The sequence below is a fragment of the Lytechinus variegatus genome, chromosome 1, assembly GCF_018143015.1.
Source record: "Lytechinus variegatus isolate NC3 chromosome 1, Lvar_3.0, whole genome shotgun sequence".
Classification (NCBI taxonomy): domain Eukaryota; kingdom Metazoa; phylum Echinodermata; class Echinoidea; order Temnopleuroida; family Toxopneustidae; genus Lytechinus; species Lytechinus variegatus.
The window spans coordinates 32,705,063-32,731,790 of record NC_054740.1 but is presented as its reverse complement, the minus strand read 5'-3'; the positions used below and the strand labels follow the sequence as shown (position 1 = coordinate 32,731,790).

At 35.2% G+C, this 26,728-nt stretch overlaps 2 protein-coding genes across 4 annotated transcripts in view; one reads left to right on the top strand and one right to left on the bottom strand.

The window, feature by feature from the left end:
• Window positions 1-1,099: 1,099 nt before the first annotated feature.
• LOC121411658 (uncharacterized aarF domain-containing protein kinase 2-like) lies at window positions 1,100-25,829 on the bottom strand. 3 transcript variants are annotated; one of them, XM_041604494.1, is made up of 10 exons: window positions 25,615-25,829; window positions 15,445-16,225; window positions 15,077-15,174; window positions 12,296-12,442; window positions 11,553-11,681; window positions 11,120-11,227; window positions 10,317-10,568; window positions 6,120-6,248; window positions 4,828-4,881; window positions 1,100-2,504 (listed from the first exon to the last, which is right to left on the bottom strand). In XM_041604494.1, exons 2-10 carry the CDS (start codon window positions 16,163-16,165, stop codon window positions 2,379-2,381), a joined length of 1,764 nt encoding a protein of 587 aa, XP_041460428.1. In that variant the 5' UTR covers window positions 16,166-16,225; window positions 25,615-25,829; the 3' UTR covers window positions 1,100-2,378. The 3 variants fall into 3 exon arrangements, with proteins under 3 accessions (XP_041460428.1, XP_041460416.1, XP_041460424.1); XM_041604482.1 differs by lacking the exon at window positions 25,615-25,829 and adding an exon at window positions 25,412-25,498; XM_041604490.1 differs by lacking the exon at window positions 25,615-25,829 and adding an exon at window positions 25,412-25,493 and having other exon boundaries at window positions 15,445-16,221.
• The window catches only part of LOC121411679 (amidophosphoribosyltransferase-like), a 30,256-nt gene continuing 25,341 nt past the window's right edge, over window positions 21,814-26,728 (top strand). The window contains exon 1 of the mRNA XM_041604512.1: window positions 21,814-21,903. The gene's annotated coding sequence lies outside the window, so the exon portion shown is untranslated. The remainder of the gene's footprint in view (window positions 21,904-26,728) is intronic.

Sequence of the window (26,728 nt, the reverse complement as noted above, 5' to 3'; positions counted from 1 at the left end):
ATGGGTCATTGGTCATCTTTTTAATTCTTTGTTAAAACTTATTTCCCCAATCTCAAAATAACAGTGGATTCAGACCAAAGCTTCTGCAAAAACCATGTCTCAGTATGTATGGTTTGTGGTTTGTCGTGTCGAGAATAAAAAAAAAAGAGAGATTTTACCTTTAATACAAGTCGTCAAATAAATTTATTATGAAGAAATATTTAATGATTATGATATCCATAGACAGCATCTTCATAAACAAGTGGAATGCCTCTGGCCGTCTCACCTGCATCACGCGATTCAAAATAGCAGCAGTAATGACTTTGAAAACTACTATAACTCGCACAAGATGTTCAGTGATTCTTGGTTACTCTTATTTCCACGTTTTATGAACTAGACCAATACACTTACAGAGATATGACGGTAATTCAATAAATACCCCCAACATGGCCAGAGTTCATTGACCTTACATGACCTTAATCATGTGACCTGAAACTCATACAGGATGTTCGGTGATATTTGATTTACTCTATGTCCAAGTTTCATGAGTCAGATCCATAAACTTTCAAAGTTATGACAGTAATTCAACAGATACCCCATTATGGACAAAGTTCATGGACCTTTGACCTTGGTCATTTGACATAAAATGCGCACAGGATGTTCAGTGATACTTGATTACTCTTATGTCCAAGTTTTATGAACTAGACCAACATACTTTCAAAGTTATGATTGTAATTCAACAAATACCCCCAATTTGGCCAAAGTTCATTGACCCTCATGCAGGATGTTTGGTGATACTTGATTAAGCTTATGTCCAAGTTTAATGAACTAGGTCCATATATTTTCTAAGTTATGATGACATTTCAAAAACTTAACCTCAGGTTAAGATTTTGATGTTGATTCCCCAACATGGTCTAAGATCATTGACCCTAAATGACCTTTGACCTCGGTCATGTGACATGAAACTCTAATAGGATGCTCAGTAATACTTGATTAACGTTATGGCCAAGTTTCATGAACTAGGTACATATACTTTCCAAGTTATGATGTCATTTCAAAAACTTAACCTTAGGTTAAGGTTTGATGTTGACGCCGCCGCCACCGTCGCCACCGTCGCCGCCGTCAAAAAAACGGCGCCTATAGTCTCACTCTGCTATGCAGGTGAGACAAAAACTATTGTAATAGCTCCTTTTATAAACACGGGGAGGTTAGTTTTATGTGCTGGATCATTATTCCCTAAAGTGTGTTTCTAAAAGTTCAACTCAAGTTCAAAGGTAAGCTTTGTAAATATTAAATGGTTTACTCTTTGTGACATATTTACTACAATATGAAGTAAACTCATCAGCTTTAATTTGGCACCTTTCTTACATCAACATTGTACAAACCTATCTATTCTGTAAGAAAATTTCCCTACCAACAGATGCAACTACCTACATGTAGCTACACCCAGTCACGTGCCGCACTCATCCCCTGGCACTTCCAATAAAACCATCTCTGCCTAAGCTGACCTTCCATAAGTCAAATATTCGCAAAATTCAAAGCAATTTTTCAGACAAGATTATAAAAAAATATAAGTTATATACCTCTACTAAGTCAAATTTCTCCAGGCTACATCAAACAGATTTCTGTGAAACTTACAAGATTCAACTTGGCAGAGTTACCTGTATGCAAATGATGTATCTTAATATGTACGAACAACTGTCATACACAGGGGTGTATTCACCCAATTTAAATCGAATTTCCGAATTTTTTTTCCAGCAAAGCATACAATTTTTTCCTTCATTTTTGCTCAATTTTGAAAATCTAAGCTTTTCTCCCATTTTTTTAGAAGTTTGTTGTGTTGTTTTAGAAGAGGGAGACCCATGAAAATTACCAATCTGGCTAGAGATATTTATACCTGCTTTGTTTAACCAGAAGCATTCAAAGACAGAGTCAGCACTGTGGACATCGATACTTCACTGCTCCCTGCAGAGGACATGTTTGTTGGACATGGATCAACAAAGACCATGAAGGACAAGGAGGTGAAATATACATTTTCTGACCATGCTTACTTGATTTAGTGAAAATAGGTATGTCAGGAAACATGATATATTTTTTTTTGGGGGGGCATCTTACAGTATGAATGTTGTAATTAGTAAAATAATTAATTTGTCATCATTCTAGAGGACATATATTACTATACTACAGGGTCAAACAGTTGCTCGCTTGAAGAGGAATAAGATAGTTAAGGGATAGAGTTGATGTATTCAAAGATGGCTATGGCATATTGCTGGTATGTCAACAAGGACAACACAAACACTATCATTCTCCCTGAATTTAATGCTGGGATATAGTACTCATCTAAATCTCTTATATAACAATATAGCTGCATTTGATGGTGGATTTGGTATCAACTATTATCACCTCCCTAGTAGCACTGGCTTTGCTGCTTCAAGAATATCAAGGTGTGGATCAAGGGAGCGACCGAGTCCTTCTAAGACCATGATGGCAAGGATGATGGATGCAAAATTACTCTCTAACTTCACCTGGTTATGGAGAAAGTAAAGAGAAAATGAAAATTTAATTTGTATCAGCTCTTCATATTTGTACCAAAGCTAACGGTACATTCATCTCTTTCCACAATGCTATCATCATGCAGTCACAACATAGGAAAAATTCTTTAATTGATGAACCCTTTCCATCAATCCAACAATACTATGAACCTTCTTTTATCTCTCTGAAAGCAGAATTGAAATCTAAGTCAATTCTTTTTTTCTTAAAATATAACACAAAACATATGGAAAAATTTGTAAACAAAGATTGAATGACATTGGGGACTACAGAAACAAAGCCACAGAATAGGTTTGGTGTAATGCACTGCATAAAGGAATTAAACACTACACTAATATTGGTCTGCTCCCCCCCTCAAAAAAACAAACCAACCTTTTTTTGTTTCTTGTAAAAGAAAATTTGCCCCTAATTCCTGGATCTCCAGGGGCGGTATTCTGAAAATTGTGTTAACTTTCATGTTAAATATCGTGTTATCTCTCTGATTTAACACACCCCTAACAGTAACATACCCCCAAATCGGTATTCTGAAAACTGTTATCTGCGTGTTATCTCATTTCGTGTTATCTTCGGCTCCTCCCACTCTGCATCTATTTAATCCAATCAAATGCACTGTTAAAGAAACAAATCACACAAATTTTTCAGGGAAAAGGGTAGTGTGCGCTTGGTGACATGAAGTCTGTATTGTGACATCAGTTTGTAAGCACATACAGCTAAATAAAATTTAAGAGCTAGAAAGAGACGTAGGGAAGGGTGATTTATTTCAGATAGCATGGATACGAAATTATGACAGGAGACAGAGGTTTCAATCGATTGTGGAGCGGGCAGGGGACGGTCGCCCCTAAGATATGGGGGGCAAGTATAATTTGTACAAGCCCCCAATACTTTTGAGAACTTTAAATATGCAATGTTAATTTAGAAAAGCACTTTAAGAAAAATTAAACCTGACACAGAAATATCAAACATACAAAATTGTATTTTTTTGTCTTTATTTATTTAAGTTAGATGCGTATAGCATTCAGCCAAAAAATATATATTTATATATTTTTGTTTCACTCCCCCCCCCCATTCGAAGCATATAGATTGACTGGCTAGATAGATGAATTAAGGATAACCTTGAAGCATTGAGAGTTAAAATATTGTAATCATTGGAACTATATGACCATTGAAAAGGGGTGAAAATTTTGTGAATATCATAGAAGAGTTCCCCAATCACTCCATTCTTTTTAATTTCTGTTTCTGCTTTTTTTTTTCTTCCTCTGCTTTAGTATTTTTTATATTGGTAAAAAGTAATCAAATTAATAACTCATGAGTATATATGATAACAGTTTCCATTCATCCAAATTAATGATGCATTGGAAGTGTATTTTCACAGGAAATTGCAAGAAATTGTTACTTATTTTCCATCTACCTTTCTCTGAGAGAGAAGGGTAGATGGAAAATAAAGCTGGAAAAATGAAAGAAAAACTTACAGTAATTTCTGCCAGACGATATAGTTACGTGCCCATATATGTTCTTTTTGAGGTTTGCGTCTGCTAGAAAAAGTGCAGCCATCATCATTCCCAACTTAACCTCTCCTCAACGCAGTGTTCAATGTTCGTGATATCTTTGAACAAAATTTTAGTTAACACCTTTTTCAGAATACCAAATTTTGTGTTATCTCCCTCCCTAACACCGCGTATGGGGTTACGCGTTGCGCACTGCGCGGTGTTACCACTTGGGCCACATGTTTTTCATGCTAGCACGATTTTCAGAATACCAATCGTGTTAGCTGTTGTTCCATAAAAGTATCAATAAATGTATTTACACTCAACCAGGGGTGCCACCATGATACTTGAGAGAGGGGCAAGACCACTTAATTGTCACGTCAAAAGGAAAAATATAGTGTTACACAACCCTGGCCTCTCGATTTCATATTCTTCTTTCTTTCGCTTCTTCCACTTTCTCCCCCCCCCCCTTGATTGAAAATCTTGGTCAGGGGGTAGGAACAACCCTACTGCCCCTGCTCTCGATCAATAATATCCTTACTAAATAGGTTCATTATTGCGGATTGAAATAATCGCTAGAGGGTATTCATTTGTCTCGCAATCTACTATGGTCAACAAGGAAATTCGTGATCACTCTCGCAAAAAGTGTTCAGTGGCTTTCTAGGAAATTTGTGATCACTCTCCCAAAAGGTGTTCACTAGCTTACAAGTTCACGAGCTTTCGAGCGCCGCTGCAACTCTTTATCAAGTGACGAAAATAAATGATCATAATATCCTTGTTGAATATTAAAATGTTTAAACAGTGTTTTACTTACCTTGTGATGAATCATAAGTGCAAAGAGTTCCCTCAACAGCTGGCCTACTTGCATCTGTTATAAACAATGAATCACAATGATAATCAGAACTAATCAATCAATAGATCAATCATTAGAAATAATCATTGGGGATGCTTTTTTTTCTATAAAAAATCTTCAATGAAAAATACTTGTATAACATTTAATCATCATGATGGAGATATGACAAACTAAAAAACAAAGTTCATTTATTTCTACTCTATTTTATATAAAATTTTGCACAAGAAACATCAGTGATAAGTAAAGCATGGCCTGATGCACCAGCCCGAGTTTGCCCAATCTCAAGATTTTAGCCTGATTGGCCCTTTTGCGATTAATCTTGAGATTCAAGAAACCCCATCTCCACCAGCGCAAGAAGAGCAATTCATGCTTGAGTGAGGCATCGATGCATTATGGTGTGACGCCGTGAGTAAATAATCCCGAGTGCATCTGCACCTGCAAAATAGCGGGATAATTTATAAATAGCATGGTATTTTGCAAATTATCCTAAGCTGACTTGGGATTGTAATCTCAATATTAATTCAGCACACTATCCTGATGATTGTGCATCTCCATTACAAATAATCTTGAGATCGGGATAATTTGCCGGATCAGAAATAGCATGATTATTTGAAAACTCGGGCTGGTGCAGACTGCCCTAATGAGTTCTTTTTATGTTAAAGATAAACCTTGGTAATAAATAACCAGAAATCCAACAAAATGATCACCCACGTATAATAATGCATAATACAGTGAAACCTGTCTATAGTGACCTCCCAAGGGAAACACAAAATGTGGCCTCTTTAGACAGGTGGCTGGTAAAGACAGGGTCTTAAATACACAATCTGCCTCCATGGGAAACGGTTTAAGTGGTCACTATAGGCATGTGGCCACTATAGACAGGTGGCCACTAACACAGGTTTGACTGTGTATATTACATGCCAAATGAATTGGAAAATGAGTGATTGATCAGTAATTAGCAGAATCGTCATGGCATTTTGACATCAAACAAGCCTTGTCCAAGCTTTAAATACATGTGCACATGTGTGCTAATTTGTGTTGGCAGATTTCAGGATTGATTATTATTCACAAGTTTCAGTATTCTAAAATGATTGGCTTGCCTAAACTGCATCCAAACTTTCTACATCTAGACCTACGATATGATGAAAACCTGCAGCAACTAATAAAATTTTGCTTTGAAATGAACCTGCTTACATTTGTTGTGAATTTTACAGCAAATAAATCAATATTAAGAAGGAAGACGATAGAGATACCTTGCTCAGTTGAAGAGTTTGCTCGTGAGCCTTTTCTACCAATGCAGACATGTCATCTTTAAATTTCTCCACATCTTTGCATTCATTTGATGATGCATGTTCAACAAACAATTCTGCAACAACATCTCCCTGCAAACCATAAATCATAATAATGACAATAACATTCTGTCCTTGTATAGCACATATCATGTTATTATATAGATCTGCTTCAAAAGGAATAAATAAATGAATAAATAAATAAATAAATACATTTAAAGGCAGGGTCCTTTACATTTCATAGCAGAGTTACATCTATATGTTAAATATGGTGATATTAATAAACAGAATGGAATGGAAAAATAATCAACCAACAATACAATACTCTCCACAATCAATTACTTGTTTTTTAGTTACTACATTATACTCCCTTTCAATTTATTTTTAGAGTTAAATATATCAAAGAATACAATCATAGGGGAATAAAATTATGACTGTAATGGAATACACTTGCATGAAAACTCAATGGCCCAAATTCACAAGGTGGTTTTTAAAACCATCAGTTGAACCCATGGTTTATGCAGATATTCTGTATGAATTAAATTTTTTTACCGCGTATATTAAAAAATGTCCAATGCTGATGCACACTTTTGTCAGTGTGCCAAATTTACACCTGTTGCCGTTGTTATCCACGCTATTTTGTTCATGAGCATGCCGTTTTTAATAAATGAGTCCACTCTTCAAACAGTAGACTCATGAATAAAATAGCGTATTTAACCATGGCAACAGCCGTCAATTTGGCTCACTGTAACAAAGGTGCGTATCAGTATTAGACTCTTTAGTTACGCGAAAAATAAGTGTAATCGCTAGAGGGTATTCATTTGTCTCGCAATCTACTATGGTCAACAAGGAAATTCGTGATCACTCTCGCAAAAACTGTTCACTGGCTTTCTAGGAAATTCGTGATCACTCTCGCAAAAAGTGTTCACTAGCTTACAAGTTCACTAGCTTACAATTTCACGAGCTTTCGAGTGCCGCTGCAACTCTTTATCAAGTGACGAAAATTGTCCGATATCGTACTCTATTTATACTAATCTCCAAGACCGTACGCACAAACGCGAGAACAATAGGTGGGCACTGATCCGTTGTGTGATTGGTCAGGAGTTATGCAAATAAGCCGGGGTATATGCAAATACGCCGTGGGACAGCAATATGCAAATGAGACCAAAATTGGCGGGCTCGCTAGTTTCCCGTGGGCGGGGGTTGACTAGCTGAGCGGTCCCTCGATCGGGGCCGGGAACGATCGGGTCGGCGTGCACTGCCAGGTAAGGGGGTATTGTGCTGTCGGATGGTTCACATCCAGAAATCGGGGATGTCGATCCCGCTGTCTCTGTTGAAGATGTAAGGACAAAGATATATACTAATAGCCTCCTTAATCCTGCGTGTATACCAATGTCTTTCTTTGGCAATGCAATGTACACCCTCCCAATCTGGGTGGTGTTGCTTCTCCCAAACATGTTCTGCCACCGCGGATGTGTCGGTTCGCCGTAACCGAACATCGCGCTTGTGTTTAGAAATGCGTTCAACTATCGGTCGGGCTGTCTCTCCGATGTAAGACCCGTCACATCCCTGGCAAGGAATGTTGTATACTACGCCATCACGTCTGTGATCAGGGATAGGGTCTTTGGGGCGTACAAGCTGTTTGCGTAAGGTGGTGTCCGAGCGGAAAACCGTTCGGATACCGTGACCTTCTAATCGGCGTTTAAGTTGTTGTGAAAGGCCATCTATGTATGGCAAGACTGTACAAGTCTTGAAAACCTTCTGATCCCTTGGTGGTTGTTTTTTCTTGAAAGTGTTCTTGATAAAACGGCGTGGGTAGCCGTTGCTGTATAAGGCACCAAGTATGTGTGCTCTTTCTTTCGGGAGTTCAGGCGGGTGAGTTATAATACGTGCTGCTCTGTCGAACAGGCATTTAACAAGACCCTTCTTGACCGATTTGTCGTGATGAGAATCATATGGTATGTATTGGTCTGTATGAGTGGGCTTGCGGTAGACAGAGGTGGAAAGTTTCCCGCCCTCGTGTCTTTGGACTAGCGTATCAAGGAATGCTAATTTCCCTCCTTGTTCAGTCTCCAGAGTGAACTGGATGGACGATTGCTGGCTGTTCATGTATGCGAGTAGGCTGTCTGCTTCGGAAATTATTTACAATTATGAAAGTGTCATCGACGTATCTCTTCCACACCCGTGGGCGGCATGTGGAAGGACACTTGGGCAAAGCGTTCTGTTCAAAACCTTCCATATATAGGTTAGCCACAACCGCTGAGACTGGGCTACCCATTGCTGCTCCTTCTGTTTGCTCATAGAAAGAGCCTCTGTACAGAAAATATGTGGATCTGAGGACGAACTCAAGGAGTTTGGCTATTTGTTCAGGCATAAGTGTGGTACGTTCTGACAATGTGGAGTCGGAGTGCATGCGTTGCAGGGCCGTACTGCATGCGCCCTCTATCGATATGTTAGTGAAGAGGGAGACTACATCAAAAGAGATCATGGATTCTTGTTCGTTAATTGTCTGCTCCGATGTGAATTCAGCGAATTCACTGGAGTTGGTAACCGTGTGTTCTGAGCAGTTAGTGAGAGGGGACAGGATGTCCGCCAGGTACTTTGATAGATTATAGGCAAAAGAACCTATGCATGAAACTATTGGTCTGAGAGGTATCCCAGGTTTGTGTATTTTGGGCAACCCGTATATTCTAGGTGGCTGTTTCTGTGTGGGCTTTATCTTTTTGTATGTAGCCTCATCTAGAACTTTGTCTTTCTTTAGTGCCAGTAACGTACTGGTCAGTTTGCGACACATTCGATCTGTGGGGTCTTTCTTTAGCATTTTATACGGACCAGAGCTCAGAAGCTCGGTCATTTTGTCTTCGTAGGAGGTACTATCTAGAATGATTGTGGCACTACCCTTATCCGCAGGAAGGATTGTGATGCTATCATCATTCTTGAGTGTCTTAAGAACATCACGCATCAATAAACTTGACCGCGGTTTAGACCTTAGCTACTATCTTGGTAATGGGCAATTTTTGGGGTGACACGGCAAAGGCGAGGCCTTTCTTAAGCAATTGCTCCTCGGTGGAGGTGATCTGTCTCGAGGATAGGTTAACAACCCATTTATCCTCATTCGCTAATGAGGCGGTGACCTTCTTCGATTTGGGTTGTATCAACTTTTCAAATTTAGCCTGTTGCCTTTTCTTGTATTTAGCGAAAACATCTGCGTAGATATTTTCATTAACCTTCAGAATGTCTGTACTATGTTGGGCTTGCATAGTCTCTTTGATATCGGCTTTCAAAGTTTCGTATTCCGTCTTTGCCAAATCAATCGTGCATCTAGTAAGAAAGATGCGTTCTTTCAGAAAACGGAGGGCGGTCGTTTCTGCTATCTTTCTTGCTCCTTTGGTGTTCATAGGAGGTTTGACCCGCAGGTCTTTGGGAACCACTGACGCTTTAATGCAACGCACAAGAAAGGTCAAATGGTTGGAAAATCGAGCTTTTTACTACATCGTTCGTATCTTCGATTCAACTTTAGGGCGGGGCGCCCATATGTTCGTTCAATAATACTAAATAGGTTCATTATTGCGGATTGAAATAATCGCTAGAGGGTATTCATTTGTCTCGCAATCTACTATGGTCAACAAGGAAATTCGTGATCACTCTCGCAAAAAGTGTTCACTGGCTATCTAGGAAATTCGTGATCACTCTCGCAAAAAGTGTTCACTGGCTTTCTAGGAAATTCGTGATCACTCTCGCAAAAAGTGTTTACTAGCTTACAAGTTCACGAGCTTTCGAGTGCTGCTGCAACTCTTTATCAAGTGGCGAGAGTGATCACAAATTTCCTAGAAAGCCAGTGAACACTTTTTGCGAGAGTGATCACGAATTTCCTTGTTGACCATAGTAGATTGCGAGACAAATGAATACCCTCTAGCGATTATTTCAATCCGCAATAATGAACCTATTTAGTAAAATAAGTGTAATTTATACAGGAAATCTACATAAACCATGGGTTCAACCGATGGTTTTAAAAACCAACTTTGTGAATTAAGGACATTGATGTAAATATCGGAATAAAGGTGCATTGGAAAACAAAATCATTCTGCATATCATGCCCCTCATATGTCATGAAAATATTCAAAGAAGTTTCATGAGATTCCACTGTATCTTGGCCAATACCTTGCGAAGTACTATTGCAGTAAAAACTTGATAGAAGTTCTTGAAATCCCTCTCCTCTAGATGCGATGTGATACCGGTGTCTAGGAGCACTAACTTTAGTGGATTTGAAGTGTGCTTGAGGTAGACTTGGAACTCTGTAATATGATCATGAAAGTCTACAGTCCTACAGGGTTGGTCCAGGGCCTCCTCTACACCCTGGACGAGGATGTTCCCAGGGTGAAGGTCTGCATGCACAAAGTTATCCACAAAGATCTGGGTGGAAAAAGATAAAAAAGGAAGGAGGTTCTAAAACATGAATGGCATATCTAAAGCACTATTTTATTCCATAACACTAAATTATCAGTAATCAAATGTAAACATCCCTTTTTATTTGAGCACAATACACAAGGCAAAAAGTTAAAGAAATTTTATTTTGTTCAATTTGCACAAAATCAATTGTTTGACTTCTGCTCTCTTATCATGTTTTTTGTTTTCTTCAAAGTTATATTAAACCTTCACAAGTCCATGTAGATTCCACTTCTAAGTTGACTAGATTTAAAATATATTTCAGGAGCAGTCAAAAATCAAGTGCAAATATAACTGCTGAAAATAAACAGTGGTAATAAAAAAAATTGTATTCTCAAATGGAACTTGCAAATAAACTCATAAGCCTTCATATGTTGAGACATTACATTTATAACCTTCAGTGCCTGTCAAAATATTCAAAATAATACAAAATATTTTATGAATTTATTCACATTTCAGCCACATTCTACCAATTAAATTTGCATTGTTGGTATATATGTGTATTCTATACCACTTACCATCTTTAAAATCACATCCACTCCCATTTTTGCTAGAATCTTCTTGATCCCTTTCTCATCAAGGTTGTCAGGATCATGTGATATAAAGGTTGAAATACTCTGACCACTCTAGTAAAAAAAATATATTATTTCAAACAGATAAAACATTATTTCTTCATCATCCTCAACAAATCGATTGACCTTTTTTTTTAACATATTGAATGATAGAAACTATCTCTGACAACATAAAACTTGCTAGAGGCTAGTTATGATGATCTATACAAACTGGATTTAAAGTATTAAATTATACTTTTAATATTAAAATCATTAATACACCGTAGGTCCCAATGAAAAAAATAACATGCTAGATAAATAAACCAGTCTATTACTAAACAGAATATTCTCTTTCATATTGTTTTCTCCATCAATCCAAATTCCAAGGATGCTCTCTTACCTCAAATGTTTCAACTAGGATATCTTCTGTGACAAACGGCCAGACTGGTTGAGGTACTTTAATATGAGGCACTTTGGAAAAGTTTTGATGAAATTTGTCTAGATTTTCTGCTTCTAATTTAAGGTTTATCTAGAAGAGAATAAAGAAAAAAAAATGAAATTGAAACATTGTTCTTTGTCCATTGAGTTCTTTCTTGGAAAATGATCAATAATGATTACTCAAAATAAGTATAATGCTGGAGATTTCATAAGAGTTTGATGTAAAGTAGAAACTTATGACATTTCAAAGCTTTGTGTATTTTCACAAAACATAAGCACAACACAAATGCTATGCAAATGAGAATGCCGATAACATCACACACTCAGTTTTTTTAGAAGTATATAGAATACTTCAAGTTTTTGCAGATTTGGCAATAAGAAACCTCTTAATTTAATCAAATTATAAAGTTACAATGATTTAAGTTCAACATGTTCAGGGAGGAATCAAACTTTGTTTCACATTAAGAATAAAAATCCATATTTTATGCTTTATTTGTATACCGGCCAGGACATGCAAAATAAAGCAAAATTTTAAATGAGATTACTTTGTTATTTTACATCCCATGTTGATTAGATTATCAGCCTATTATTTTTGTTTGATGTTTCTGTTTATATTCAAAGTAACATTTGTTGGGAAGGACTTCCCCCATAGAAACAAGAAATGTATCCGAATACATCACAATTAGTGAGAGCTTGTCGACATACCTGATTTTTCATAAGAGATTCAAACTCATCCACCAAGTCAACAGGGCTGAGCCAGTGTAGACCAGGAATAAGATTAAGAATTCTAGCAAATACATGGATAATCCTCAGATCTAGATGAACACACTCATAGATACCAGGATGAAGGACCTGTAGGTGATGAGGTTCGAGTACAAATAATTTGTGTTGAACATGGATGAATATGTGTAATTCAGGGGAAAAATTACATGGGGGCTCGGACGATTTTGCCCTGAAATGCTAAAGAGTGCTGGTAAATAGATTTTATGAACTAGGTCCATATACTTCCTAAGTTATGATGACATTTCAAAAACTTAACCTTGGTTAAGATTTCAATGTTGACGATGCTGCCGCCATCATAAAAGCGGCGCCTATACATGTGTAGTCTCATTCTGCTATGCAGGCGAAACAAAAAAAACCCTGGGAAAATCTCCATTTACTGGAATGTTTAAGCTTATCCAGTGTTGCAGATTTAGGTAGTAAATTGTGAAAAGTAGCCCCTGAATATGAAAATTTATTTGCCTGGTATTTTCAGTAGGCTTATCAGACCTTCCTCTGACTTAAAGGAATGGATTCTGGAAGGATCTGCTCAACCATGTTCTTGATAGTACCAATAATTGACCTTTCTTGAAAATGTTTTAATAATTGAGAGAGAGACTTCGAGTCTGTTCCAGAACATTGGTAATTTTAAACTTGATGAACTCTATCAATTGTGAAGAACTGTGGGCGCGTCATGGTCTTGTGGTTCTGACTCTCGCTTTTCAAACAGAGGGTCGTTGGTTTGAATCCTAGCCATGGCATGTTTTCCTTCAGCCCCCTCGACCCAGGTGAGGTGAATGGGTACCCGGCAGGATTAATTCCTTGAATGCACCAAGCGTCTTTAGCAGCTGGAGCTACAGCTGGGGTAATATGCAGTGCACCATTTAATATGCAACTAGATAAATCGGCGACTCATAAAATGCTATACTTGCTTTAAAGTTAAGAAAACCAAAGGAAAATCTCCTTATTGCAATTTTGCCAAGTCCCTGAGATCAGAATCCCCACCTACCGACTAGCAATATATTTTCATTTATCAGTGTATGTTACTGTATCAATCGGCTTATAAATGCCTGTAAATTTTGCTCAGTTTGTTCAATACAAATTAGAATTCACATAAATGCAATAGATGCTCTTCATAAACTCATTTTCCAAGACACAGGACGTGCTCTTATCAACATTACATTTGCTTACAGATTCAAGAAAAGTGGAACAATTTATCCAATGACATCAGAAATGCACTGTCTTTACATTGCTTTAAGACAAAACTTATGTACTGTCCCTAGACTGAGTAATTTGCTTAGTTTGATTGGTTTGATCAATTGATAGTTTCATTTATAAAGCCCCCAAATTTGCTGTTTTTGGTTTTGTTAAACATGTACAGTACTTTGTATGCAAAGTTTTTTTTCTTCTCCTCAGTCCTTTTTTAACTATTATACCTTAATATTGTCTTTATGTTACAGTGCAATCATCACAAGCTTTGCTTACTGAGTTGCTACCTCCAATATATTATCACTTTTAAAAATGTATTAATGCTTATACAGTACCTTTGCAAATAAACATCAAATTGAACTAAATTTTAAAAAAAAGGTAAAATACATCACAAGTGGAATGCCTCTGGCCGTCTCACCTGCATCACGCGGTTCAATATAGCAGCAGTGCTGACTTTGAATACTACTCTAACTCGCACAAGATGTTCAGTGATACATGGTTACTCTTATGTCCACTTTTTATGAACTAGACCAATAAACTTACAGAGATATGATGGTTATTCAACAAAAAACCCCAACATGGCCAAAGTTCATTGACCTTACATGACCTTTGACCTTGATCATGTGACCTGAAACTCGAACAAGATGTTCAGTGATACTTGATTACCCTATGTACAAGTTTCATGAATCAGATCCATAAACTTTCAAAGTTATGATGGTAATTCAACAGATACACCCAATTCGGCCAAAGTTCATTGACCTTTGACCTTGGTCATGTGACCTGAAACGCGCACAGGATGTTCAGTGATACTTGATTACTGTAATGTCCAAGTTTAATGAACTAGACCAATAAACTTTCAAAGTTATGATGGTAATTCAACAGATACCCCCGATTCGGCCAAAGTTCATTGACCCTAAATGACCTTTGACCTTAATCATGAGACCTGAAACTCATGCAGGATGTTCAGTGATACTTGATTAACCTTATGTCCAAGTTTCATGAACTAGGTCCATATATTTTCTAAGTTATGATGACATTTCAAAAACTTAACCTCAGGTTAAGATTTCGATGTTGATTCCTCCAACATGGTCTAAGTTCATTGACCCTAAATGACCTTTGACCTTGGTCATGTGACATGAAACTCTAATAGGATGTTCAGTAATACTTGATTAACCTTATGGCCAAGTTTTATTAACTAGGTCCATATACTTTCTAAGTTATGATGTCATTTCAAAAACTTAACCTCAGGTTAAGATTTGATGTTGACGCCGCCGTCGGAAAAGCGGCGCCTATAGTCTCACTTTGCTTCGCAGGTGAGACAAAAATGGGAAATAGTGAGGCTAGCTCTGGCAAGATACAGTAAATAAATTAGATGTAGCTTAGATAATGTACAAATTCACTAAAGCATCACAACATTTTAAATAAGAGTAGTTGCATTATGAAATTTGAATTTATTCTTTGTCATTTGACTTGCATTCAAAGAAACCTTCATCAAATTGAATTATATTGAACACTGACCTTGACAGCAACAGGAATCCACTCTCCTTCATCCCTGACTGGATCTAATAGTCTCATCCTCCAATCTCTAAGTCCCTTATCTCTCCCTTCCATAATAGCTATAGAGACAGAAATTAAGTCTTACTTTAGCAAGTTAATCTGCTGATTATTAAAATGGACTTCCACATAATTTAAACACATTACAGGAAATAATTCATTCTTTTATTGTTTAACAAGTTGGGAAAATAAAAGTGAAACAACTTTCTTGCACCTATGAAATTTCAATTTTATTTCTTTCTTCTGTCATTCTCAAAATTAAATTTTGGTTTACGAATTGAAAACCAATTAATAATTCAGCTTAATTTTACCATTCATTAGAGGATAATTACCTTTGTAGACATCTAGCCTCATATATGCCTTATGAACTTGTCCTACGCATCCCGAGTACACAGTTTCATTGCCAGATTCCAACCTAAAGATATCATTCCATAACATGCCAAATGCATGTTCCAAAGCCTTTTCTGTGTATTCCAAGGAATGGCTCGGGGCATTGCGGTGTAGCTTGGAGAGTTGATCACAAAAGTCCTGAGCAAAGATGTCTCTTCTGGTACTGGCCCACTGTCCAAGCTTGATGAAGGTGGGTCCAGAGAGTTCAATAGATCGCAGGAGAGCACGTAGCCAAACGTCCTGCAGCCTGTCTGGGAACAGGAGTACTAGCGGGTAGGAGAAGAGGAGTGGTCCAAAGAGGATGGAATTACGGATGTAGCGGAGGGACACAAGGACACATTGAACAAGATTTGATGCAAGAATCACAGCAACATGATGCCAGAGTCGTAGCTGTCCAACTAATAACGATTTGATAGAATGAACTCTATCAGACTGTGAAACAACAGGATGCTCTAGAATTGCCTCTTGACATGATGCTCTTCGTATTGTAAAATGTGGCAAGTGTCTATATGATGCTACACCAATGAAAGCCCAGCACACTGATAAAGCGATAGGTTTGGTAGAACAACATTTCAGGGAAGGTAGATGTTTAAGTACTGTCAGGCGAAGGGGTCGTATTCGTCCAAGTTGAAGAGAGATGCGCGATATGTGATGAATGATCATCTTTGATGTGTGGCACAACTAAATGATTGATGGAATTTTCAAACACATGTCAAGACAGGTCTGGAAGAGAATAAAATAGATGTAATCAAAGTGAAATCATCTACGGTAGTGCACTGTCAGATCTAAAGAGTATAGCTAAATTGAACCAGCTAATTGATTGAAAAGGCATCATACAGCTTCAGCCAATGCTGCAGCTGCCACCACCCAGTAATCCTTTAAACAGGAATTTAAAGTAAAGTAACCTCATTGAGTATTACAATTCTCGAGAGAAGAGATGACTTAATACATACAAAATACTGTAAATGGCATTGGCTTGAAAGGTCAAGTGCACCCCAACAAAAACAAATCTTTTAAAAGTGAAATAAAAAGAAAAAATGAAAATGTAAATAAAATCAGATATAAAAAAATGAAATTGTGCTTTTCTTTTATGTAAATGCACACCACTAAAACTTTGAAACTTTGGAAGGAGAAGAGGAAGATAAGGGAGGGAAGGGATGGGGAAAATGATAATGTGGATGAGGAAGATGAGGAAGAAGAGGAAGAATCAATAGAGAAATTATATCCTCCTTTAAAGAGAAATGCCAGTAGTTGCAGTAAGCACTGATTTCATGAGAAAGTCTGTAAAACCAGGCTTAATTGTCAGTATATCATCGAGGATCTAGATCTCGGTACAGTTACATAAACTGAACTTAGTGAAATCTAGAAATCTACGCTGAAAAATGTTCACACTGAAGATCACCAACACAGATAGGCACACGTGGGGCAGTGTAATATTAATGCTGGAATAAAGACCCGATGGAAGTGACCGAATCAGCGCTTATTTTGCTTATTTCTCAGCAATTACACAATTTCGCCCAGAATCCTTTGGCACATATTTTTTATTCATACAAACAGACACTTGGGTGGACATTATATTAGATTCTGTAAAAAGTCATTTTGAGATCGTTACCAGAACTGGAATTTATCTTTAAGGCTTTAAAGATAAAATGGATTATAATATTTTTGGTCTATTTTATTTAAATACTTTTTGAAGAAATTTGGAGGTAATTTATATTTTATTGTAATATGTCCAAAAAGAAATTATCTCCTCCTTCATGGCTTTAAAGATAAAATGGATTATACTGCAAGCCGCAATATTTTGGTCTTTTTTATTTAAATATTCTTTAAAGAAATTTTGAGGTAAATTTATATTTTATTGTAATATGTCAAAAAAGAAATTATCTCCTCCTTCATGGCTTTAAAGATAAAATGGATTATAATATTTTGGTCTTTTTTATTTAAATATTCTTTAAAGAAATTTGGAGGTAAATTTATATTTTATTGTAATATGTCCAAAAAGAAATTATCTCCTCCTTCATGGCTTTAAAGATAAAATGGATAATATTTTTGGTCTATTTTATTTAGATATTTTTTGAAGAAATTTTGAGGTAAATTTATATTTTATTGTAATATGTCCAAAAAGAAATTATCTCCTCCTTCATGGCTTTAAAGATAAAATGGATAATATTTTTGGTCTATTTTATTTAGATATTTTTTGAAGAAATTTGGAGGTAAATTTATATTTTATGTAATATGTCCAAAAAGAAATTACCTCCTCCGTCATGGCTTTAAAGATAAATGGATTATGATATTTTTGGTCTATTTTATTTAGATATTTTATGAAGAAATTTGGAGGTGAGTTTATATTTTATTGTAATATGTCCAAAAAGAAATTATCTCCTCCTTCATGGCTTTAAAGATAAAATGGATTATAATATTTTTGGTCTATTTTATTTAAATACTTTATGAAGAAATTTGGAGGTAATTTATATTTTATTGTAATATGTCCAAAAAGAAATTATCTCCTCCTTCATGGCTTTAAAGATAAAATGGATTATAATATTTTGGTCTTTTTTATTTAAATATTCTTTAAAGAAATTTGGAGGTAAATTTATATTTTATTGTAATATGTCCAAAAAGAAATTATCTCCTCCTTCATGGCTTTAAAGATAAAATGGATTATAATATTTTTGGTCTATTTTATTTAGATATTTTTTGAAGAAATTTGGAGGTAAATTTATATTTTATGTAATATGTCCAAAAAGAAATTACCTCCTCCTTCATGGCTTTAAAGATAAATGGATTATGATATTTTTGGTCTATTTTATTTAGATATTTTATGAAGAAATTTGGAGGTGAGTTTATATTTTATTGTAATATGTCCAAAAAGAAATTATCTCCTCCTTCATGGCTTTAAAGATAAAATGGATTATAATATTTTGGTCTTTTTTATTTAAATATTTTTAAAAGAAATTTTGAGGTAAATTTATATTTTATTGTAATATGTCCAAAAAGAAATTATCTCCTCCTTCATGGCTTTAAAGATAAAATGGATAATATTTTTGGTCTATTTTATTTAGATATTTTTTGAAGAAATTTGGAGGTAAATTTATATTTTATGTAATATGTCCAAAAAGAAATTACCTCCTCCTTCATAGCTTTAAAGATAAATGGATTATGATATTTTTGGTCTATTTTATTTAGATATTTTATGAAGAAATTTGGAGGTGAGTTTATATTTATTGTAATATGTCCAAAAAGAAATTACCTCCTCCTTCATGGCTTTAAAGATAAAATGGATTATAATATTTTTGGTCTATTTTATTTAAATACTTTATGAAGAAATTTGAAGGTAATTTATATTTTATTGTAATATGTCCAAAAAGAAATTATCTCCTCCTTCGTGGCTTTAAAGATAAAATGGATTATAATATTTTGGTCTTTTTTATTTAAATATTTTTAAAAGAAATTTTTAGGTAAATTTATATTTTATTGTAATATGTCCAAAAAGAAATTATCTCCTCCTTCATGGCTTTAAAGATAAAATGGATTATAATATTTTTGGTCTATTTTATTTAGATATTTTTTGAAGAAATTTGGAGGTAAATTTATATTTTATTGTAATATGTCCAAAAAGAAATTATCTCCTCCTTCATGGCTTTAAAGATAAAATGGATTATAATATTTTTGGTCTATTTTATTTAGATATTTTATGAAGAAATTTGGAGGTGAGTTTATATTTATTGTAATATGTCCAAAAAGAAATTACCTCCTCCTTCATGGCTTTAAAGATAAAATGGATTATAATATTTTTGGTCTATTTTATTTAGATATTTTTTGAAGAAATTTGGAGGTGAGTTTATATTTATTGTAATATGTCCCCCCAAAAAAAGTTGTAAGAAGAGGAGTGGAAAAGAAACTTTATATGAAATGGATCTCAATTGTCTTTGTAAAGAATTGAAATTGGGATGCCTTTCAAATCAAGGAGTCTTACTACCTCTAAAACTTATATGTATTACTCTTTTTATTAATTTTTATTAATCTTATTAATTTTGAAAGGCAAACTTTTTGAAGCTCGAACACCACAAACTTTAATACCAGGACAATATAACATAGAAAAATATATATGGAAGATCATATATAAAATGCCTTTTGTTTGTTTAAACGATACTAAGAGTAGAACTTTTTAATATAAAATAAACACAAGAGCACTTCTGTTGAATAAAAGATTATATACAATGAAAATGGAAAAATCTGAATTATGCACCTTTTACAAACTCAAACCCCAGAGCACATATTTGTAAAATGTCAATATGCTTGTAACGTTTGGGAAGAGTTTTTAAAACAATGGCATACAATATTTGATATTAACCTACAATTAAAGGAAGAGGATATTTTGTTTGCTAGCATAGTTGGAAGGCCTCACAAGGCTCTTTTGAGTCTATGTTTGGTGTTAGGTAAACAAATGATTATAATGATATATACATGTACATGCAGACATTTAATAATTTTCCCCTCTTTTGATCTGTTCTGGTTTAAGTTGAAACAAAAATATTTTATCAAAAACAGCTGGGTATTAAGAATACACAAATATGTAACAGCTGTTATGTAAATTTAAAAAGAAATGGAAAATCCTGCATACTTAATTCTTATAATTTATGGGCCACCTAAAAAAGAATCAGAAGTTATGTCATCCAGTTACTGAATATAGTTTTGTTTAAAGAATTTTTCTAGAAGATACTCAGGTATGTGCACCAGACATCTGCTATATTTGTGGGGGATTTTTTTTGTTGTTGCTTTGTTTTCTATATACAGTAGTATATATATATATATATCATATGCATACATCTTACGTAAGGGCAAATTCTATGAATGGGTTTATTCCGTTATAATACACATTTAGACTTTAAGTCAAAGGTAGAGGGCGTTAAGGCGCATTACTAACATTGAAAAGAGACCAACAAAAATATGCAGCTGCTGCCTCAGCTCCCTAACGGCGGTAGCTACACATTATCTATTGTAGTGGGCGCACGTACAGACAGTAATCACTCCAGTATCAGTGCAAATTATACGCGGTATTTTTACGGAAATGAAATCGATCGATGGCCAAAACTGTTGGATAATTTACCTGAGAAAATACAGTGCGTCCCAGAAAAAATGAAACCGAGATTAAGCGATGATTTATCATAACTTCATCACAAATACAATAGACAAATGACCTATCAATGTAAAGCTTTGAGTCTCCTCTTTCATCTGATATTACTTAGATTATTCCCCATTCACGCATGAGTGAGCAAAAACAATTTGAAGAAAGGATACCATACCAAAAATTCATTTGGCGGGGGGTATCTGAATTTCAAAAAGAAAATCACATGCCTAATAAGTTCAATATCTGCTCTTTTATTTGATACCTTAATCACAAAAAATGGTCAAAAAGTAAAAAGTTATGTTCCTTCGAAACAATGCTTGTGTTCCATAATTTCTTTAAATAAACATGTTTTCACCGGTTTCCCACAGAAGCTATCACATGATTAATAAAAGACTTAATGCATGGCTGATCGTCAACAAAACGGAGTGTCAAGTGAGTTTGAACGCTAGCCTGTCGAACCTCTTAATTTTATAAAATTATTGAAATTCACACCTTATTTCAAATAACCAGAACTTTGTTATTTATTTACCATTTTCTGTAATTGAGGTATCAAATTAACGAGCAGATATTAAACTTTTCAAAAATGTGGTTTTCTTCTTGAAACCCAGATATAGCCAGCCAAATGACTTTATGGTATCCCCTCTTCAAATTGTTTTTGCTCACTCATGCGTGAATGAGAAATAATCTCAGTAATTTCAGATGAAAGAGCAGATTCTAAGCTTTACATGGTAGGTCAATTGTCTATTGTATTTGTGATTGAGTTATGATAAATCATCTATAAATCTAGGTTTCGTTTTTGTGGGATGCACTGTACATATACATGTGATATTTTTTTGTGTGTGAAGTATTAAAAAAAAAGAGAAATGGGGAAAAAGTGACAGCATATGTGACCAGCTTCTCTAGGCCATATATCTCTTCGTAAAAAAATCAATAAAATTAAAAATACCTACATGTATGTGCTGCACCAAGAATAGGGGGCTCTAGAAGTATAGAACTAAATCTTGGTTTTGAAATTATTATATAACAAATACTAAAATTTAATACGTGATTATAAATAATTATAATAATAATTATCATTCATAATCACATATTAAATTTTAGTAATGTTAAATAATAATTTTTATCTATAAACCGTTTTTTAAAACGGCACTTTGTAAACATTGCTAATCGAAGTTACGTCATAACGAAGCGGTTCAAGCCAGGGTCAGGCCTATTATTTGTATTTGCTTTGTTGACAAACAGATCGAGGGATCTACACGTGACTGGTCTGGTAAGAAACCTTCAATTTTTCACCTTTTTATTAACCAATTTTTGGAACATTCATTATTATCATTTAAGTTGTAAAAATAAGTAAAATCACAAACATTTATGTGATTTCTATCTTCAAAATGGATTTCATGGACTAGGAAAATCCATCTTTATGAAAGATAGTTCAAGGCTCCATGATGAAGAAGAATTTTTCAAAATATTTTCAAACAAAATATCATCATGGAGTCCTCAAGGCTACGCCTTTACCCCTGATCGCGGGGGCGGAGCTCTGGTACTCAGTGGTAGTGCCATAGAGATGTATAGATTATCTAGAGTGCGGGGTCCCCATAGGCGCGCGTACTTAACGTCTGTGATCGCGTGGAGCGGGGTCGGCCATTGCTCGATAGGTCTAGATTAGCAAAAGTACCCGGATGTACACATAGCTCGTACGTTGTAACGCTGAAAAAGGAATGCCGTCTCCGGCCTTTTTTCTTGAAGAAAAGAATCCAACCTCATTACAATCGAAAATATTAATGACAAATTGCATTTCAATTAACTATTAGTGTGATTACATGTGGATTAGGCTCCGGGATTAGGCTGTGAATTTGGCATTTATACCTGACTTCTCTGGATGAAATTCTCTATTATGATTTTTTGCGTTTACCTCTCTGCTGTTTATATGCCTATTTCCCGGGGCCTATTTTAGATAATGATAGATGACAATGTGTATTTATATCAGATAAAAATGAAAATATACAACGTACATTAATGGAAAGATTGAAAATTAATTCAAAAGACAGTGAATTAGCCCATCTTCTGTGGATTTCCCGACCTTGAACTGCATCGTCATTTTCAGTCACATTTCCTCCATTCACGTTCTTTGATCATGTTGATTCCATGTTCTCTTGACCAATTTGTTTAAATTGGATATGATTTTGTAATGTCCACGTAGGCCTACCTGTATGTACCTTGCTGTAATTTTCTTTGAAATATATCATTTTTTAATGTACACTGATTTATATAGCGGTTTTGATCGGCTGGATGCAGGGCATTTCATTATTGTTCTTGGTAAGCATGAGTGTTGAAACTTGTGCTATTGGTGCGACGTGTAGGCCTACGTGATGAATTTTCCCATAGGAACTAATAAATTCCAAATTCTGTCGGCCTATATGGCACTGAAAATGAAATTTAAAATGTCGTGAATGACTTTTTACTGTTCCAACTTTTTGCTTTTTAATTTGCTTCACTTTAAGTTACTATTTTTTTTTTTCAAATTCGCTGTTTAGGGGGTGCATGGTGTAATTAAAGTGACATAAGCACCCAAGCAAATTCACTTTCACAATACTGATCGAGAAGAGTATAGAAGGGGCGCATTCGGACACCTGAAGTGAAAATGAACATGTACTGTCCCACCAATTCCAAAACCATTCCACGCCCATAAAATGATATCATAATTTTGTTCATCCATGGAAATAACAAACCTGAATAATCAAACTCAGGTCCATAGACTAGCAATTGAAATCAAAAGAAGAAAACTAGAAAATCAAATTCAGTATATACTTTTAAAATGACAAATAAAACTGAATATGCAAAATGCGTATTTATCTGTTTAGTGTACGTTTTGGAAATCTTTGCCATAAAGTTAATATTCAATCGACACAGACACAGTTAATTAACACAATAATTTCATGAAAAGGAATATACAGCTGAGATTATAAATTAGGATGATCACTCAACAGCGGAATTTGTAAAATCGTATTCCAAGTATTTGTAAGTTTTATTGTCAATATTATTGTTTAATAGGTATGGTTTTGTATTCACAGTTTTGCAACCGCTTTTATATGATAAGTTTATTAAGTTTGCAATTATCTCTTTCATGTCTGACATTGTTATAAATTGGTTTTATACACTCAGTTTTCAATATTCTTTAATTGTAGTAAAAATACGAATTATAATATCCTCCTGAACCGCCCCTTTTCTTCCCCTATATTTCTCCTTTTCCTTCTTCCTCTCCTTATACTACTAGTATTCTGTCCTTGATTTGTTCATATAATATTGGTCCATTGGAATCATTATAGGATCACAAACACCAGCTATATATCAACAGAATATTTCAGCTGATTTGCTATATCAGCATAGTGAGCCGGGTTGAATCAAGTCCGACTTTCCAGAAAATCAAAGTGAATTGTTTTATGTTGCACATTTTAATTTGTTTACTCTCCGAAATTTGGAAATGTTTGCAAGTCAATAGTACACTGTAAACATCCTCCCCCCCCCCCCCATTTAGGCCTCCTGTACATTGCAAAATATTGTGCGACTGAATGCGCGCATTTGATATGATATGCAAATTTTGCTGTCAACGAACTTTCTATATACATTTGTCGCATGTAAGAAAGTACTAGTCATATGATCGGTGGTTGCCTACATTGGAAATCTTAATCATCATTAACTGGACCAATGCGTAGATCATTTTTAAATATTATCAATAAAAAGTAATTTTATGATACTCACGAGTTATTGCGATGTTGGTTACATCGACGTTTAAGCCAACGGGGTTCAAAGGGAGTTCGGCCCTATTCTAAATTTCTATAAATGATTTTTATATATTGTGTAGATATATATAGAAAACAACAATTATCAAGTGAAGAAATAAATTATCAGCAATCAGCATCATAGTAATTAGGAAATTATACTTGAAAAAATACAGTCGTATTTTTCGCGTCTCAGATGCATCAGTCACTGTGATAGGGCCTATGAAATTTTTGACGTACTTGAATACCAAATTATATTAAAACATATTAAATTTATTTGAGGAGCTACAACGATATGCCTAGGCCTACATGTTATTTTCAAAATTCATCACTTTCAAATCATTAGAAAATAGAAGTCATATCATTGTATCGAAATGTTATGACCCAACTAAAAAAATTATTGGGGATGTAGCCTATTGATCTTTGGCATACTAATGTAGGGTATGTGCTATAGATGGGCCTTTATAGGCATGCCTGTCTTCAGTTTTGTTCGATTTTTTTTGTTCATTTGAACTTTAATCTAGTGCAATATTTACAATTTTGCTTTTCAATTTGCTTTCGCTCTCATATGTCATCATTTTGTTCCGGTTCTATGCTCATCCATGTACATGCCCCATAGGTACTGTACGCGCATGGCAGGCTGCGAAGACCTATCGAGTAATGGCGGCCGGTCTCCGCGTAATCACAGCGATTTGACGAAGTACGCCCTCTAGCGTTATTAAGTATATATCTCTATGGATAGTGCCTAGTGGTATCCAAACGTTACACATCTAGTATTCTACATGTAGTACATACACGAAAAGCAGCACATGGGACAATACAAATCTCGTTTCACACACTTGTGCACTACTCGCGCGCGCGGCAATCTCTCTTTCGAAACCAAAATGAACAATACCGGTACCACTACGGAACAAATATCAAAATATTTTACTGATCCTTATCAAAATAGATACGAGTCTACACCTAACGATAAATAAATTAATATGAAATTTCTTTTACCGAAATTGGACAGCTCAGTCCACGATATCCAGAAAAAATAGAAGTGTGCCTGGATCCTAGACTAGAAAATAATGTGTGTCAAAAAATGGGAAGTGTTAGTTTTTGTGAATTGATAAATCTGCATTGCACATACACTGATCTCTCCCCTATGCCCATAATAATGGACAGATCAGTGTGCACATATTGCACATACCTCGGCTTACCATTAACGCCAGAGAGGGTGCTCATTACCACGGGTGTCAGCGCAGAGGATTTCATCCATGGGGACAAAAAAATGGATAACCCTTGATCTGCGCTGCCGCTGACGGCTATAAGTATGCACTGATCAGCCATGATTTAAATGATGTGCATCAACGGACATGTTTCCCCTAAAGGCCCTACATTTGTCAAAAAAAAAATCATATCTGGGGGATACTTGGTCCCTGGATCCACCACTGGCCTATGGGCAATTATAAATATTTTAAACATTTTTTTTGGGGGGGCGCGGGGGTCAAATATTGAATGTTTATTTTCAAATATTTTATTTATATGGGAAACTAAGGGACAGAAGTTCCTCACTGCACGCTCAAACCCTTATAACACGCAGAGTTTCCTTGCTCCATACCCTTTTTTCACAAACAAATTTATGTGTATGAAGGGCAAGAATTGATAGAGTTTCCGCCCCCCTGAAATAATGTCAACAATTAATTAACTTCTTCTATCAGACCCTCAACAAGACCCTTATTTGTGGAAGTACGGTTAATTTAGAAAGTAATAATTAAATCCCCTTTTAGTTATCATCTTATTTTAGTCAGATTTATATACATCATGTAGACCCGCTATATATAACCTAAAAATGCCTCAAATAAAACGATAAGTGAGAAGGGGGTTTGTTTACCATATAATGTGTTTCAAAAAAGTGAAGGGCTTACTTGAATTTCTTGTGCCGGACATACAAAGATCAGAAGCGGATCTAGAGGGGGGTTGGGGGTTTCAACCCCCCCCCCCCAAAAAAAAAAAAAAAAAAAAAAATCCGGGGACCATTTTTTTAAAATTTTTTCTTTTTTTTAAACGTGTAATTTTATTTTATTCTATTTCTATGTATTTGCCAGTGAGTATCAGTGACAAGCTGTTCATAATAAAAGTATTAGGCTAACAGTGCTTATTCCAAGGTCCCCAATTCTTTGTATCTGGCCTTACATTGCAGGAAAATGCAACTTAATTTTACAAATTTATTGAAATTTTCATTGGGGTTAATTTGGCAATGACCTCTATACCAAAACTAGTGGTGTTTTAGATGCAAGAAAACGCCATTTTCACACACAGAATTTTCAAAAG

Excerpts from the sequence above, each read along its gene's own strand:
- LOC121411658 (XM_041604494.1), bottom strand. The coding sequence starts at position 16,165 with ATGATCATTCATCACATATCGCGCATCTCTCTTCAACTTGGACGAATA. Across the intron at positions 12,443-15,076 it reads GGATTCCTGTTGCTGTCAAG|GTCCTTCATCCTGGTATCTA; the intron begins GTCAGTGTTCAA and ends CATCACCTACAG. Across the intron at positions 4,882-6,119 it reads AAACTCTTCAACTGAGCAAG|ATGCAAGTAGGCCAGCTGTT; the intron begins GTATCTCTATCG and ends TGTTTATAACAG.